At 41.9% G+C, this 17,765-nt stretch overlaps 1 protein-coding gene across 1 annotated transcript in view; it reads right to left on the bottom strand.

Annotated features, from left to right (window-relative positions):
- Nucleotides 1–6,309: 6,309 nt before the first annotated feature.
- LOC135401512 (E3 ubiquitin-protein ligase MARCHF2-like) overlaps nt 6,310–17,765 on the bottom strand; it is a 31,122-nt gene continuing 19,666 nt past the window's right edge. The window contains exons 3-5 of the mRNA XM_064633965.1: nt 8,331–8,551; nt 7,476–7,730; nt 6,310–6,555 (exon numbers count right to left, since the gene is read on the bottom strand). Of these exons, the coding sequence (XP_064490035.1) occupies nt 6,414–6,555; nt 7,476–7,730; nt 8,331–8,551 (618 nt within the window). The 3' untranslated portion in view covers nt 6,310–6,413. The remainder of the gene's footprint in view (nt 6,556–7,475; nt 7,731–8,330; nt 8,552–17,765) is intronic.

Genomic DNA, 17,765 nt, shown 5'->3' on the forward strand with positions numbered 1-17,765 from the left:
CCATGCTGGCGTAAAACTCCATCTTCTTCGTCGCCAATATGTAGTGTCTTTCTATTCGCAGAGAGCCAGCAAAAGCGTACTTAACAGCAATGTTTATTGCTCGACAAAAACGACAGGCAGCACCGCTGTCTGCATACTGACAGGTTGGTGTCGCCGACGTAAAAAGACGCGTACACAAGAAAGCTGCGCCCTTTTATCAGGAACGCCGAGACGGCGGAAGGCCTTGAACCGTCAACACGTTATCGCGTAATCGATACAGATATCACAAAAAGTTTGCTTAAATCCATCAAGCATAAAAATAATCTATACAAGAAGTGTAGAGCCAACCCGCATAATCCTGAGATACGTGCTCGCCACTCCAGATATAGTAACACTTTAAAGGCGATACTGAAATCTGAAAAAGAGCGATATTTTTCTGAATCTATCAAACTATGTACAGGAGATCAGAGCAAAGTTTGGAAGGTAATTCACGAAGTCCTGAACCGACCTACCCCTTCGCCAGTCATTACTTCCGTCATGAATGAGGAAGGCATGGTAATCAGTGACTTGTGTGGCATAGCCAATGTATTTAATCAGTATTTTTCTGATATCACGAGCCGCGTGAACTACTTGCCACCTAGTGGAGTCGACCTTCCTCCTTTGCCTGCTAATCGTGTTTCGTGTTTTCTTGTTCCGACAACGCCAGAGGAAATTGTATCCCTCATAAACACGTTACGCGCAAAAAAGGCCACTGGTTACGATAATATACCGATGGCATTTTTTAAGAAGTTCCGTTATCAGTTGTCAAATGTTACCTGTGAACTTGTGAACTGCATGCTTACAGAAGGCGTGTTTCCTAAAGAGCTGAAAATCGCTAAGGTGGTTCCAATTTACAAGAAAGGTATAGCAAACTTGATGTATCGAATTATCGACCAGTTGCTGTACTGTCGTCTTTAAGCAAAATTTTTGAGAAAGTGACCATGAAAAGACTTGAGGCTTTCTTCAGCAGCTGTAATATCCTAAGCCCACACCAATTTGGTTTTAGAAAGGGGAAATCAACGGTATTGGCGCTGAGTAACGTTACTGAAAAATTTAAACGGAATTTGGATTATAAATTACTTACGATGGGAATATTCGTAGATTTGTCGGAGGCGTTCGACCTGATTGACCACAAATTAAACTTGAAAATTATGGTGTACGTGGTGTGGCATTACGACTGATTGCAAGCTACCTAAGTGACAGGGAGCAGTTTGTAGATGTTGGTGGTACCAAATCACACAGTAGTCCTTGTTCAAGCGGCGTTCCACAGGGTTCTATTATTCGGTCCTTTCTTAGCCTACATAAATAACCTTCCCGGGTACTTGTCGGAGAGCAGTGTTTTATATGCTGATTATATAGATATCTTTGTAGAGGCTCTTACTATTGATGAATTGTTTGTAAAAGCCAACAAGGTTCTCAGCGAACTTGTAATGTGGCTCTCTGAGAACAAACGTATTCCAAATTTCTCTAAATCTAGTTATGTTCTGTTCCGCCGCGCTCAAAGTCGCGTCCAGTTAGATTTGCATAGTCTTTTTTTCTCAACAAAGGTCCTTCCTAGAGTACGATCTTCCAAATTTTTGGGAGTCATATTGGAAGAGCATCTTAATTGGCACCCACACGTCCTCCCTGTGAGAAATAAGATATGCTCAGGGATATATGCGCTAAGCAGGGCACAGTCTCTATTGTCAACAAGAGTACTTACTGACATCTTCTACGCGCTAGTTCATTCAATTATAAATTATGCGCTAGAAGTTTACGGTTTGACTTACAACACTGCCTTAAAGCCGCTTTATCGTGCACAAAAAAAGGCGTTGCGTATTATCTTGCGTGTTCCGCCTAGGACGACAGTCTTGTATGCTTTTAATTCACTCGCAATAATGGATGTCTTTTCCCTTAGAAAATATAAGATATGCTGCCTAGTACACAAACTTCTGCCCGAAACTGATGTCACTCACATCGCTTCTTTTTATTGCTTCTCTTCTTGCTATGATTTGAGACGCGATCTTTGGACCGTGAAACTGCCAAAACCACGAACAAATTATAGGAAATTTACGCTAGAGTTCTACGGTGGGATGGCTTGGAATTCCTTGCCCGTTACCTTTACGGAAAATGCTAATTTTAACTCTATGAGAAGTAGCCTTAGGGTATATTTGTTGCAAAGCCTATCAGACATAGAACATTTAAATGTTTGAATTTTTGCTTATTGTAACCGCGCTGTTGTTCTGAGCAAAATTAGTTGATACTATAGTCTGTACGCTTCCTAATTTGTGGTATTGTTAGTTTTGTTCTTGATCTTAGTTAGCCTCTAAGTTACCGATTTGTTTGACATCAGGTCACTATACGCTTAAATGTACTGTGCATTCTGACATTTAATTCTATCGCACAAGGCTGTACTATGTGTTATTTCACTTTTGTGTTGTGTTAGATGGATTGCATTTACAGGCTTTGACCTCGCAATCCAGTTGGTATTTTGTGTATACATTGTTTATTGTACATAAATATAATCTGAATCTGAATCTACCGGCCAGCAGACGTGTGCCCGTTACTCGAAAAAAGTAATTGATTACCGTTACAAATTACTGGGCTCCAAATGTAATTGAGTAACGAGTTGGAAAGTAATGCGTTACTCCGGTCGTTACTCTGCATTCACGCAAATTATACCCATCTCTATGTGCCTCAGAGAAAAAAACAAAATAAATCGTTCAACACCGGAGCAGCTGAAATAACACGAAAAACAAAAACGCGTAGGATAAGTAAATCTGTACGTCTACTGTATTTATCGCCTGGGAAGACGTTGACACGATTGTGGAAGAGCATAGCCTGCACCTTCCCAATGACCAGACCTGTAAAGGAATTACAAGTAATTGAATTACTGTAATTACTTTCTTAGTAATTAATTACTTCCGGATTATTATTATTCTGGATTATTATGTAATTGTAACTGTAATTGAATTACTTTTACAAGTAACGCGTAAGGCATTTTGAATTACTTTCGGAATTACTTTGAACGCTATCAGGGAAGGCCCAACGTTTAAAGTTTGGGTCAGTTGCACACCGTGTTTTTTTTTTTTTTTTTCACAGTGATTACCCAAAGACTCGATTCAGATCGGTACATGTTTCGGTACAGACTTTTTACATTTGAATGTGGAAGGAGAAAAACTCTTGCGCCATGGGAAAAGGAGTACGAATTGTGGGTATCGACCCGCACTTCAGAGTCGTTAGAGTGCTTGAAAGATCTTCCTTGTGTGCTCGAGGTGTTCATGAAGTACAATGTTGGGCTGCCAGCAGTGCACCAGTGGAGCGTCTGTTTTCGGTTGGTCCTCTTGTTAGGACAAGAAGACGTGGAAGCCTTACAGACAAGAACTTCGAGAATACCTTACTCTTGAAAGCCAATGGACGTTACAAGCTGCACTCATGATCTGCACTTTGTTCACATACCTGAAGAAAGAAAGCCTTTTGACTGTGATGTTCGGTGTTTCTTTAGCATGGCAAGAGACTTGTCCTTGTGTAAGACTTCTCTAACTGTTTTTCTACCACAAACACAACTACCACCATCTTTCAGAACATGTGCAATAAATGTGTACATCAAATCTTGCAGTTTGAACGTCGTTTGCCTGTTGCAGTCAACTTTGTGAATGTGTTCAGTGTAATGCAATTACTTTTTCAGTATTTGTAATCGTAATTGAATTACAATAGAAAATGAGTTATGTAGTGACATCACAGGCCTGTAATTTAATTACTTTTGTGGATATGTAATTGTAATCGTAATTCAATTACTTTGAAAAAGCAATTTTTACAGGTCTGTCCATGACTCACTAAACCTCCAAAGCTACCACAAAGGTACCACCACACTGGTGTAGGAGGAAATTGTGGAGAGAGACCCTGAAATTCCAGAACGTTATTAGAATGACGGTGACGTCCGCTTGAGAACGGCCCAAGAAAGGCTGACGGCACGAGGGTCTTCACTTGGGGCAGAACATCTGAAAGATGAGTTAATCTCTGCCGGAAAAGTAATCAATTACTCAGAAAATTGATTGATTGCTCGAAAAGTTACTTTGACAGCAAAGTAACTGATTACTCGAAAAATTACTCAAAAAAGTAATTGTTTACAAGTAACGCAATTACTAGTAACTCGTTACGCACAAGTCTGCCGGCCAGGTTCAGCACAGACGCTACCAGGGCAGGACACAAAAATAAAGAAACACAAGATGGAAAGAGACGCGTCTCCCACTACGAGGACGTCTGGTGGCGACGGGCGCATAATCCGGATTAAAATACGTAGTTTTGGCTTGAATTCGTTTGTCGCCGTCATGTCCCCTCCCCGCGCGTGGCTCTTTACCAGGGGTGGGCAGTAATAGTAATACTTTGTATTTTAATACTATTACTGTAATACTTTTGAGTCTTTGTATTATGTATTATAACACTCATTTTTGAAATGTATTTGTATCTGTATTATAATACACGAAATCGGAGTATTACATGTATTATAATACTTTTGAAGGTGTAATACCTTCCCAGAGGTCATAATCAGAGTTGTGCCTAACTCGTTACAAGTCACTCGTTACTTGGTACCGGTTACTTTTTTGGGTAACGAAGTAACGATTCAGTTACTTTTTAAAAAATGGTAATAGTAACGGAATCATTTACAAAAATTGGTAACTCGTTACTGACGTTACTCCTTCCTTTTCTTCAGTGCGGCGGAGCACATTTCGGCACTCTGTGTGGCGCAATGCATGCAGATTTCACCTGCGTGAAGTGTGACTCAACGTATTATTGCTGTCCCTCGCTGGATGTGTTGTTGTCATTTCTCTTGTTTCCGTAATCTCAGACCATCACTCCTCCCCAAGAATGGCCACCAATTGTGCTATGGCAACAAAAAACGCGTTTCGACTTCTAACCTTTTCTTGCCTCTGCTAAGCTTCTGAGCGCTCTAAATTATGACGCAGCCCCTCGTCTGTTTTTGGGAACCGTTGGTGATCGGTGGCACGAAAACCAGTGTTTTTCCTTGTGTTTTCGGAATCTCTTATCACCCCTACTTCGGAAACAAGGGAGAAGGACCAGGCAAACTGATATAGACTCATGGTAATGGGCCGAGAGACACGGAACACGAAGGACGGACGACAAATTTCGAGTATCAGCTTTTTCTGAAGTGCAATTCCTCATTAATAAAGAGTCGAAGGCAAGTGACGGCATGTTCGTTGACTCCTTTAACTGTGCTGCGGTAACGTAAAAGTAACTCGTTACCTGTGAGTAACGAGAACTCGTTACTTTTGTATGTTGGTAACGAGTAACGTATTTAGTTACTTTTTCCTGAAGTAACGGGTAACGGTATTTAGTTCCTTTTTTTCGGTAACGGGCACAAGTCTGGGTCATATGTACGACCTCCTACGTGTCACCGGTGCACTTTATCAGTAATTTTTCGTGTCCCACAAACATCTGGACATCAACAAGGGCCCTATTATTCCTTTGCCTCAAACGATCCCAAAGGGAGTGACCTCAGTGCCAGAGGTTACTGGGGGCTTCCTCGCATTCCTTCCATTTCAGCGTCCGTAAAGATGAGTCATCGCATTGCAAGCCCTTTGTGGTATGAAAGAGTGCGTCCAGTCCAGGCACCCCTGTATGGGGTTGCACTATGGACAGTTACACACTTTTGAACGGCCAACATTTTATCGTCCAGGGTGGACGAAATGAAGACTCTGCCACACTGAGGGCAAGCTGTTCACTGTGATCGAATTGACCAGCGCTATCTCATCATATTCGGAAAAGGCATGCCCTATAGAGGACTACCCTTTGAGAATATGCTAAACATGTAAGCATCTGAAATAGCTCGTCATTGGAGAATGACTGTCTCGATAAGTAATGCGCAAATTATATAGATTTCTGATTTTCTTTTCATTTCTTTCTCCCCAAGTTACGTATCAATGCATTACTAGTATTACTCGTGTAATACACAGAAGTATTAGTATTATGTATTATAATACCTCAGAATCAAAGTATTACGTATAATACCGATTTCTAGGAAGTATTATGTATTAGTATTATAATACAAAATATGGGTATTACTGCCCATCCCTGCTCTTTACAGACGTACTCGAGAGTTTCGCTATATCCGCGTCGCTAGTGCCGCCGATGTCCGCGGAACTGATCATTGTATAGCATGCTCTTCACCTCGCCACGTCAAGCGTGTTGGCGTATATAACTCAACAACACAGAAAAAAAAAAACTGAACGAAATAAAGATCGTGTCATACAGATCAACACGCAATAAGCTGACAAAACCAACGACCATTTATACAGGAGATACACCTGTTATTGTATACGTAGTTCGAAATTCCCTCGGTAGAAGCCAAGGTTCTGAAATGTTCAATCCGTTGTACATGTGTATACTATCTGGCGCTATAGCATATTGCTGGTGCAGCGCCTGACTTTGGGACGTAGGTCGGAGTCGGTGTTATTTGTGCACGCAGTGATGGATTTGAGCTTTGGAGACTTTAGAGTTCCTTCTGGACAGGATCCCATTTTTGCGTCCAACGAGGCTCTGGAAAAACACAAGTTCACGCATGGTTATACTTTGCACTACAGGCACATGTCGAGATCTCATGTATTCATAGTGCGCTATCGCAATAGTCCGGGAACTAGGAAGACGAAAATCCGAATCAGAAACACGGGCTTCGCGCATGCCATGTTTTGTCCACTCGGTTGATCACATCCGTGTTCCGAAAAGCTCGAACATCCCACATGAAAGATTCAGGTACTTAGTAGCAGCAATTGGTAAGCAGGCAACAAGTATCAGAAACAAGGCCTGCTACAACAAAAACTAATAATAATAGCTAACATTGAAGATGCATTCTGTGTAAACACACACTGGTTTTATTCTATGTGAATTAGAATTTCGTATGACACGTATTGATTTCATAAGAGCGACAGTTTCTAAGATCAGTGCGGATCTCTCTATGCCGGGAGGCTAATTGCGTACTTTTGAAGAAACAAAAACACGCTACTGGCTCGTATCTATCTATTAGTTATTTACTTTTCCATATATCCTTCATTATGCAACAGGAAAATGTTTTTTAAATACAAATACATGTGGTGATTAATTAATTATAAGTCGGCCACCCCATCGAAGCTCTATCAACTTTCTGTGTAGCGCAATGATAACATTTGTTTTTGTTAGTGCACTGATGTCGTCGGAGGAAAAATGAGCAACTATTGCTCATATTCGCATTTAAGGGCAAGGGAGAAATCTCGCTTCTCGCGGCGCGACAGAAACGTAAATGTGTAGTGTATAAGCAAAGTGTATAAGTATAAGTTGCACATATCTATTCACCTTCACTGCGGAAAATAACACCGTGTACTTGCTGATAATGTGACATACTTAGTTCGAGGCACATGCATGGTGACAAGGGAAGGAGATTATATGGTAGATGATTCGATGATACGATGAGAATGTTGACTCACCTCCTGGCCTGCATTGAGAATCCATTAGTCTCGGGATGTGTAGAAACGGTGTTATTCGACCCTGATGCCCCCAGAATGGTATCTGGAGGAGTCCCATCGACAGTGTGATGGCGCGTCGCACCTTCTTTTACATGGGGTGGCAAGGAAGGCTGATTTGGGACTCGCTCCAAAGGCGCATCATCCTCAGGCTCTACCGTTAGTAGTTCAATCGAAGCCGTTCGCATTCGCCACTTCAAGATTGGCTCGTAGCAGGTCCTGTCGTGATGACAACAAATGTAGAACGCATGAGATACGGATAAAGACATACTTAGTGTTTATGAGAATCCCAATGTTGCCAATAGCATGTGAATTTGTACTGAAGGCACTGTCCCAACTCAACTGCGCGCGATCGCGTGTTTAAGTATAGTGAGATGTAATTGTGCAAAGATTTGCTCTGTTTTGAAGGTTCCGTATAGTAGCAGGTTTCCAAATGCAATAACAAACAATCTATCGATATGAAATTACCGCACAACTGTCTCCCACAATTATGGACTACGGCACTAATATCCGAATCAGTGAAATTTTGAAAGTTTTTTTGAGAAAAACACTAAAACTTGCTTCGCAGACTGCGTGGGAAGACGGGTGATTTACCGGCGACTTATCACTGGAGTGTTTGTGTGATGGTCGTGAAATGAACATGGAAACATGTCTACGTCAGTTTAATAAAATACCAGGTACTCAGCGGGTATCATCCATTGGTTAAAAATTGCGAAATTGGTTAAATGTTCTGTCCTCTAATGTTACATAGCAAAATGAGACTAACCACACAAAAAATCCTAGCTGTCTTATACGGCAATAAGAGTACGCAGGACCCACCAAGCTCTGATGAAGGCAACCACTATCCAAAATAGGCTCTGTGACAGCAAGACGGCAAGCACCAGCAAGAGAAGGAGGGTTCCCCGGTTGAAGAAATTAAACGAAGCGTAGCGCCACGCAAAGGTCAGCACCATGGCGTCTCCCAGACAGGTCACAAGGCTCACCACCATACGCATTATGTCCACACGATTGCTGGCCTCGGTGAAGAACTCGCACAGTGGCTGGAAAAGCGACAGGAACACCCGAGAGCGTACAACAGAGCAGAACACGTGCACATCATTTCCGCCAGCCAGATTTAATCAACAACGACATAGTTACCCTCTACAACATGGCCCTAAGTAAAATCACTGCGATAAAAACTTCGGCAAACATACATATAGTGAAAGATGAAAGTCACTGAAAAGGTTAGCCAGGCTGTAGGATTCGAACCCACATCTTCTGGATTACCGGTCCAGACGCTCTACCAATTGAGCCTTTTTGAGGCTTTGTATGTGTTTGTCCTTTCTATGTCCAGCCTCAGAACATCAGTTCTCTCTTATACATATAGTAAATACGTATATGACGGAGCTTTAGCATTTTTGTTTTCACTTACTTGCGTTGAGGGTGGGCACAATAGAAACGCGTCTTTTTTTTCTCTCTCTCTTTCTTTTTTTCGGCACCTTGAACAGCCTCAGTATGATATTTCGTATTCTGTAGCTCTTCAGCGGTTGATCTGCATGGTAGAAACGTTTACGCAATTTTGTGGGGCAAACTTGCGGACACATACTTTGCGCCACAGCTATTGCTCAGATACAACATGTACCGTACGTGTCTAGTTTGCGCAGAATTTGAAATAAAAGTTGTTGCTTGACAATGCTGAAAGCAACCGTGAAGTAAGTAGGTTATTTCAACTGTACCTTAACTTGTTACTAATTGCTCAGAGTAACTGTATTCGTTACTTAGTTACTTTTGTGTAATAACTGTAGCTTAGCTTATGTAGTAATCGAGAGTTTTACTACATTGTACGCTATCACCTTTGCGTACGTAAGGGGTAGTGTTGGTGGTCCTGCGCACGCGCAAAACATAAAGAGGGCTTCGCGTAGTGTGCAGAACGACCACGCTATCCCTTACGTGCGCAAAGGTGATAGCGTACGACGCACTAAAATTCGCTACTATTTCCCAACACTGGTTACGACACGGTTAGAAACGAGATTTTTTTTCTGCTTCTTTGCACGCACTATAACAACGCAGCCTGAAAACAATGCTGTTTTCTCGTCTTGGATATGGATGTGCAGCATGAGTAACGGTTGGCGACGCGTGTTTCTAGCTTTCAGAGAACCGTCCACCCAATTGTCTCAGCCTGCAATTATTTGTCTAATGAGGATGATTTTTTTTTCGCTCGTTGATTTTTACAGCACTGGAAGCGCAAAAAGGCGGGGACACAGGGACACGGTACAAGCTCTTGTATCGTGTCCCTCCGTCCCCGTCTTCTTGCACTGTTTTCTTCCAGTTATGTCGTACCAACTAGCCCAACTCTACAGCATTGAAGCAATGAAATTTGAATGAAATTTTATTTACACCAAATGGTGCGGGGTAATTATGGCAAAAAAGCCAGAAAGGCTTGACGAGGCCATAGCAGCCATGCACACAAGCATTACATTTTTTAGCAGCCCCCGTACATTTTTTAGCAGCAGCAGCATAATATAGATTACACAATATAACACACAGTACGTTGTCTCCAGCCTGGAATAACAATAAAAAATATCTCATACAGCATACAGATGAAAAAAGAATCTAAGCAAGAAATTGCACTAATAAATTAACATTTGTGTAATGTTCGCATCGTTTAAAGCGAAAGCATTAATATTAGTAGATGCAAGGTTGTTCAGAATGGTTGGTAATTCATATCTAATGGGTTGATACCCATAGCCTGTCCGACAAAAGGGCACAACAAAGGAAGAAAACTGTCGAAAGCCGTAAGCACTTTTTGTGCGTTCAAGGCAGTATATATCAACATGTGGATTGTCGACTTTCACCATCCTCTTATAAACCTGGATCAAATGATACTTATACAATGCATCTACTCTCAACCTGAAACTGTGCAAAAAGGTGCTCTGCATGATCAGGAAAATTTAAGCCCTGTAGAATACGCAGAACTCTTTTTTGAATCAAATCTAGCTTGCGTGTGTTAGTTTTACTGGTGGTACCCCAAACTAATGTAGAGTAGCAAAGCTGATAAAAAATATAGAATTGTATAAAATGAGCTTAACATTTACAGGAAGAAATCGTCTATATGTATTTACTTAACGTACCAGACACTTTACATAACTTGTTTGTTAAAAATTTGCAATGATCATTCCAGGACATATCGTGAGAAAATATAACACCTAAAGATTTCGCACTAGGTACATACTCGAGTTCATATTTACCAAAGGTTAAGGGGGGAAATTGTTGTTAAAGTCTTGTTTTTAGGTTTAAAGATTACTGCTTTTGTTTTTGAAGTGTTAACACGCAAACAATTTTTTCTCAGTCCAAACTCGCATGTTATCTAAAATGGTGTTCCCCTTGAGAACCAAGTCTGGCCCTTGTGACGCAGAAATGAGTACAGTTGTGTCGCCTACATATACAACGAACTGCGCATCTTGGTCAATATAAACTATATCGTTTATATAGAATATGAATAACAAAGGACCAAGGATGCTTCCTTGTGGCACTCCACACCTTATGTCAAGTATATCTGACATGGCACTTTTTAAGGTTACAAACTGTTTTCTAGAACCTAAATAAGAAGCCATAATCTCTAGAGCTTTGCCCCTGATGCCATATTTGAATAGTTTGGTTAAAACAATACTATGATTGATGCATTCAAATGCCTTAGTAAGGTCTAAGAAGATACCTAAAGTAAGCTTGCGATTTTTCATATTTTTAAGTACACATTCTTTTTGGCATAACAATGCATGTTCTGTAGATAAACCTTTCCGAAAGCCAAACTCTTCCATAGCAATCAGCTTATACTTGTCAGCAAATTTTGATAATCTAACGTGTATTATTGATTCTGGAATTGTAGAGAAAACAGGCAGAATAGAAATTGGTCTATAGTTCTTTAACTCATTCCTATCACCACTTTTATAGAGGGCGACTACCTTGGCTACCTGCATTGAGTCGGGAAATACGCCTGTAGCTAGAGATAAGTTACAAATGAAAGTCAGGGGATAAACCAGAAGGTCGACTACAAATTTTATCGGCTTAATCTGCAAATCATCAGCATCTATACTTTTCGAGTTATTCAAACCCATTACAATGCTCCGTATCTCTGTGGCATCAGTAGGAAATAGAAACAATGACTTATCATTTTGGGGAATGTTATGTGTGTCACATTGTACATTTGTAGTATCGCCGATATTAGTAAAGTATGTATTAAAAGTATCAGCTAGCTCGTCACCGGAAAGGACTCGACCATCTAAAATAACACTATCAATATCTGCAGAGTGTCTTGACTGGCCCATGATGCGTTTCTTCCAAACAACCTCAGTCTTTTTGCAGGTGGCCTCATCGAACAGACGATTATAGTAATCTTGCTTGGCCTTGCTCAGTGCAATATTTACCTGATTGTGGTACCTTTTGTATTCCATCAATTTAGTTCCGTCCCTAGTTACGAGAAATTACTTGTATAACGCATATTTCTTACGAATTGATGTAAGAAGTTCAATAGTTACCCACGGCATTCGCGCATGCTTAGCTTGGGAAACCCTTTTCAAAGGGAAGCACATCTTATAGACTCGCCTTATAATAGAAAGAAATGTATTATACGCGTCATTTACATTAGAGTACTGGTATAAAATTCCCAGTCTATTTGGGACAATTGAGAACGGAATAAATGTAATGTAGTATCGTTGACATCTTGGATACAGACAGAGTTTGACAGTTTTTTTTTTTTTTTGGCGCCTTACGAACACCGAGAATGACCGGCAGATGGCCACTCACGTCGCATGCAATACAGGCAGAGAGTGTCCTCTTTTCATCATAGTTATGAATAAGTCTAGCAGTGTATTACTATGGTCTGTGACGCGAGTGGCTTCATTAACACAATTTGAGAAACCGTATGACGTAAGCAGTGACAGAAAGTTTTGTCGAGAGGATGATTCTATAAGCAAGTCTATATTCATGTCACCACCCAGAACCAGCTTGCATCAATTCCCGCAAGCGTAGGATAAGATCGATTCAATGAATTCAAGAAATCTACTTACACTGCCATGTGGCGGGCAGTAAATTACTACAAAGATATCTAGAGTATATTTAATACACAATGCTTCATAGTCCGGTAGAGATACACACAATGCATTAACTAACTGAAATTGATTTGATCGAACTAACATGGAAACCTCCTCCTAATAAACATGATCGGTTTTTAAAAAAATGGGCGTATCCAGGTAAAAGAAAGAAATCACTTTCCGTTTGGTACCAGGTCTCAGTAAACATCAAAACATCGAACTCGATGTTTATCACATCGAGCAAAAATGATAGGCTGTCGTGTTTTTGTCTTAAGGATCTAGCATTTACTTGAAAAAAAGAAAAACGAGGTGCAGCATCACAGAACAAATAACTCTTTACTGTGTGAGGGAGATAAGGCATTTAAGGCAAGGAATTTGCAAAAAACAACAACACTAACACAGAACGAAGAGAAAAAAAATTGCAGCGCTTGTATCGTGTCCTCGTCTTCATAAGCTGTTTTCTGCCAGTCATGTCGTACCAACTAGCCCAACATCACATCATCATCATTCTCATGATTTTTACAAAAAAGTTTAGGGATGGGCAATTACTAATAATAATTCGTGGCTTTACGTGGCGAGACAAGTGCGATCATGAGCACCGCCACAGTGCTCGTGTCTGCGGGTTAATTTTGCCCACCTGAGGGTTCTCTAACGTGCGCCGAAATCTCGACACACGGCACACCACACTGAACGTCCCTCGCGGAAATCGGCATGTCTGAGCAACTTGTACCCTTCTACCAATTTGCCACCGTCCTCTGCCGGGTTTGAACCCGCGAGCTTCCCTAGTAGCATATATTGTTGCCGTGACGTTGAAGCAACATTGCAAATGTTGTCCAATGTGGAGCAACGTTTTGCAACATTCATTAACATTATTAGCTTATGTAGACACGCATTGAAAAATGTGCACTTACGATGCCGCAATGTTGTTGCAGTGTTGTTTATACGTTGCTCGAGTGTCACAAATGCATGTTGCAAATGATGTTAAAGTCGTGGACATTAGCGACGTTTGGGCAACATTGTAGTTTGACATTGATGAAATATTGCCATACCATTTGGTGCTACCTGGGGTAGGTTCAACAAATATGGATGTAACGCTTTACAATGTTGTATAGGAACGTTACATAATTGTTGCCGAAACGCTGTGTTGTATTAAAGAAACATGGCTGTAACACTGTCATAATGTAGTGAAAACATTACCCAAATGTTGCCACAATATCATGTGTGCATTGAAGAATATGGCTGTAATGGTGTCACAATATTGTGGAAACATGACGGAAATATTGCCTCAATATTGTATTTGTGTTCGGGAAACATGGTTCTAGTGCTGTCACAATGTTGCAGAAATGTTTTCTAGCAACGTTGCTGCAACAGATTTTCAAGAGGACATTAGCCACGTCTTCATGATCTGTTTGATTGTTTGCCATTGATGTTTTCATTCTCATGATTTTTACAAAAAAGAATTTTTTTAGGGATGGGCAATTAATAATAATAATTCGTGGCTTTAAGTGGCAAGACAAGTGCGATCATGAGCACCGCCACAGTGGTCGTGTCTGTGGGTTAATTTTGCCCACCTGAGGGTTCTCTGACGTGCGCCGAAATCTCGACACACGGCACACCACACTGAACGTCCCTCACGGAAGTCGGCATGTCTGAGCAACTTGTACCCTTCTACCAATTTGCCACCGTCCTCTGCCGGGTTTGAACCCGCGAGCTTGGGACCAGTAGGCGGACACCCTGCCGACTAAGCCACAGAGGGCGATGGAAAATCCATTACCGAAATGGTTGATTTCAGTCCACGTTCCGAATTCTATTAGGGTAAAGAGCTAAATAAGGAACTGCAATGACGTTCAATCCATCGTTGGTTAATATGAGCGGTGGAGTACTTGACAACAAGACCTCTGGACAAGAGGACAAGAGTGGAGGACGCAGTGGACAAGATCTCTGCGCTTCTCACAACTATTCAGTTGAAGGCATATGGAAAAGATTTTGCGCTTCAGCGTTGTCTGTCCTCAAGGAATATAAGGGTACGTGCGACACGTATAGTATAAGTATAGAGCCTTGGGAGACCACTTGGGTTCGACGATTACAAGACATAATCCGCCTAGCACCAGACAATATCGATTAAAATTTGTTTTAATCTTGAATCTCCATGCTCTAGGTGTCTTGGGAACATAACCTTACAGCACGCTATCACACAGACGGACATGCCAGCACATAGAAGGGCGCAAGCTAGAGCATATAAATAGGACGAACGTAGCATCTTGTTGAGTCTGAAGAGCAACAGGAACACTATTTGAGCCACCACAGAGTATGAGAGGACACGAAGTCGGAGGAGGGGTGGGAGATGTCGTAAGTGTGGAAAGAAAAGAAGGTCTGCCTGTTCGGTTTTCGCAGGTCGCGGGGAGGCGACACATGAGAACACTACCTACCCGCTACTGTACCAGCGGGGGACGCTACCTCTGTCGCGGTTAAGGTGGGCAAGCAGTACATCACACAAGTGACGGGCGGCTCCCACGACCTGGTATAATACAAACGTTTTAGCTAGAAGCATCCGGGGCACCTGATTTTCGCTCACTACAAGAGCTTTTGCTTTTGGGAAGATAGGTTTGCAGTTAGTACAGGATATTTTGTGGTTACACAGTTTAGAAACATGCCATTTTTTTGTTGTTTTCTAATTATTCGGGTTCTGTCTGATTCATTGTTGTACGCGATACCGAAATAGTGTATCACGATACCAATACTCGTTATCTGAGTAAAATGAATCGAAATACCGACATCGATACTTCCTTTTTAATGTGACGAAGTACCGCTACCGTTACCAAAAATGTAACGCTGTAATATGTCTGATACTTTTGCTGAAAATATGAATTTGCATGCAATCTGCAACATCAAAATCTCGCTCACGTGAACAGGCCATTCGGATAATAGCGAATTGGGAGAATACAGTTTTGCATGAAAAAAAAAAGCAGAACGTTTATCATACAGCTAAATCCCTTTGGTTGACTCTTAGCCATAGCTGGCGTTCAAACTTTTCGTGTGTCATCCTAGTGCGCCTTGCTGTAAGCGTGTCTGTACAGACACTGAAGGGACGTTCCGCTGAACCACTAGGGGGAACTGCTGTGTTCATTTTTTTAGGCAAGGTGAACGTAGGAAAGTTGTCTTTGTCACTGTCCGCACTAGGCGGGCGCGTCACAACTAATAACGGTAAGAATTTATGACCGGCGAAGCAAGAGTGAGGGCACTATAAAAGTACTGGAATCGATAACCGTAAGGATATGGCGTTACCATAAATTTGTATACAGAAAGACTTTTCCGATACCGTTTTATAAAAGTATCGCGACCCGCACTTCGATACCGAAAAATGTATCGATTTATGGTAACGGCGTTACGTATACTACACTAGTCTGATTCTTTCACTAAGGAAGCAGCCCGTTCTCATTATTCATCAAACGCAAGCGTATGCTAAGTTCGTGACATTCATTTGATTCTTAGATGTTAGTCGTGAGCGAGGGCACAATCCGTGGGCTAGGTTTTGCAACCTGAAGAATATTTAACGTGCCCAGAAATCTCCAACACATGTAACACTGCAATAAACGCCAAAGTAACTTGTATCGCGCCACAAAGTAGCCAAACAGATGGCTAACACGTAAAAACACTTATCAACCGAGACCTTTCCGAGGTTAAACTGCCCTGATACGCCTAGATTCCACGTTATATTTCACGTTTCACGGTATTTGCGTATATGAACACAAGTTAATTACATCAGTCGGTTTGCGCAAGTCTTTTTTTGGCCGCTCAAACTTTCGCTCAACTATAGTTGAGCGCCTTCCATGACGGCTGTGACGTGACATTGCAAACCACACACGTCATGCATAAAATCTGATGGCCGAGAAGAACACCCCGCACTTTTAATACGGGATCATAAGAGCAGAGCTACAAATGAGCTTCTATCACACGAGTGTTCGTTAAAAAGGTGGAAAATCTCGCGAACTTGTGGGGAAATGTTAAGGGACAAGACTCAGGATTAGATGAGATGAGGATGAAGATGAAGATGAGGATGAAGATGAGGATGGAGATGAGATGAGATGCGATGGAACACAGTCTTTTTCTGGCTCCTTAAAGTGCCACTGCGGACTAAATTTCTGGGCTGACTTCAGGGGGTACTGCGCCGACATCCCTCTGGGATATCTGCCCGAAGACATCAGACATAACGGCAGACTTTCCAGATTAAAAATTTTGCTGATGGACCAAGAGGAAATTTGACGGATTATCAAAATATTCTGATGGCATATAACTGACCATCAAATCTACCTTGATGCTTCCCAGTGAACCACCATACCGCCCTTGGTAGCGCCTCATAGACAAGCAGACTGTCCCTCTTGATGCCTAATAGACCAGCAGACTGTCATTGGAGGTGCCTAATGGACTGCCAAATTTCCGTTGGTGATGTGTGGTGGAAACCAGATTGCATCTGATAGTACTGGTGAGCCCCTTCAGCCACCTTGCTCCGCCGACTTGCATTTTCATCGGCGTGTAAATGACTAAGTGGATCCCAGGATTTTTAAATATTTATACACCTTAAAAGCTTTAAAGTACACCTCCATGATGGCAGAAAATATGTGCACTCTGTCATTCATTCGTTCTCAACCAACACACGCATGTAATCTGCAGACACAATACGCTGAAATCTGTGCTAAAACACGGTAAGTCCTGGCTGAAGCTGGTGAACTTCCGGTTGAGGTTCTACGTGAACGTGAAGTGGCTCTGCACTTCCTACGTTTGCGTGCGCACATTCCCCGTTACCCTCTCCTCAGGACAATTCGATACCGACCTGAAAGCGACTTCCATCAAGTAGCGCAGAGGACACGCCAGAGTCTCACTGGCTTAGTAGCTAAGGACGTAACACCGCTGGAAGACCCTTGGTCTCTGCCGGTGCGCCACCCACCTTCGTAAGTCTTCCGAACATTCTGGAACGAAGAGATCAGGTTCCCCTCAAGTCCTTCGACCCTATTTTTATGCTCTGGCAGACGAGAAGTTATCTACGTCTGCAGCAGCATATACAGACGAGGCATCCAGAAATAGCACGTCCGCTTCGGCATTCGTCATACCATCCGAAGGCGGAGTGCAAGGACGACGCCTTTCGCATCAAACCTCATCAACAGCTGCGGAACTCTATGCCATACTT

The sequence above is a fragment of the Ornithodoros turicata genome, chromosome 1 (assembly GCF_037126465.1).
Source record: "Ornithodoros turicata isolate Travis chromosome 1, ASM3712646v1, whole genome shotgun sequence".
Classification (NCBI taxonomy): domain Eukaryota; kingdom Metazoa; phylum Arthropoda; class Arachnida; order Ixodida; family Argasidae; genus Ornithodoros; species Ornithodoros turicata.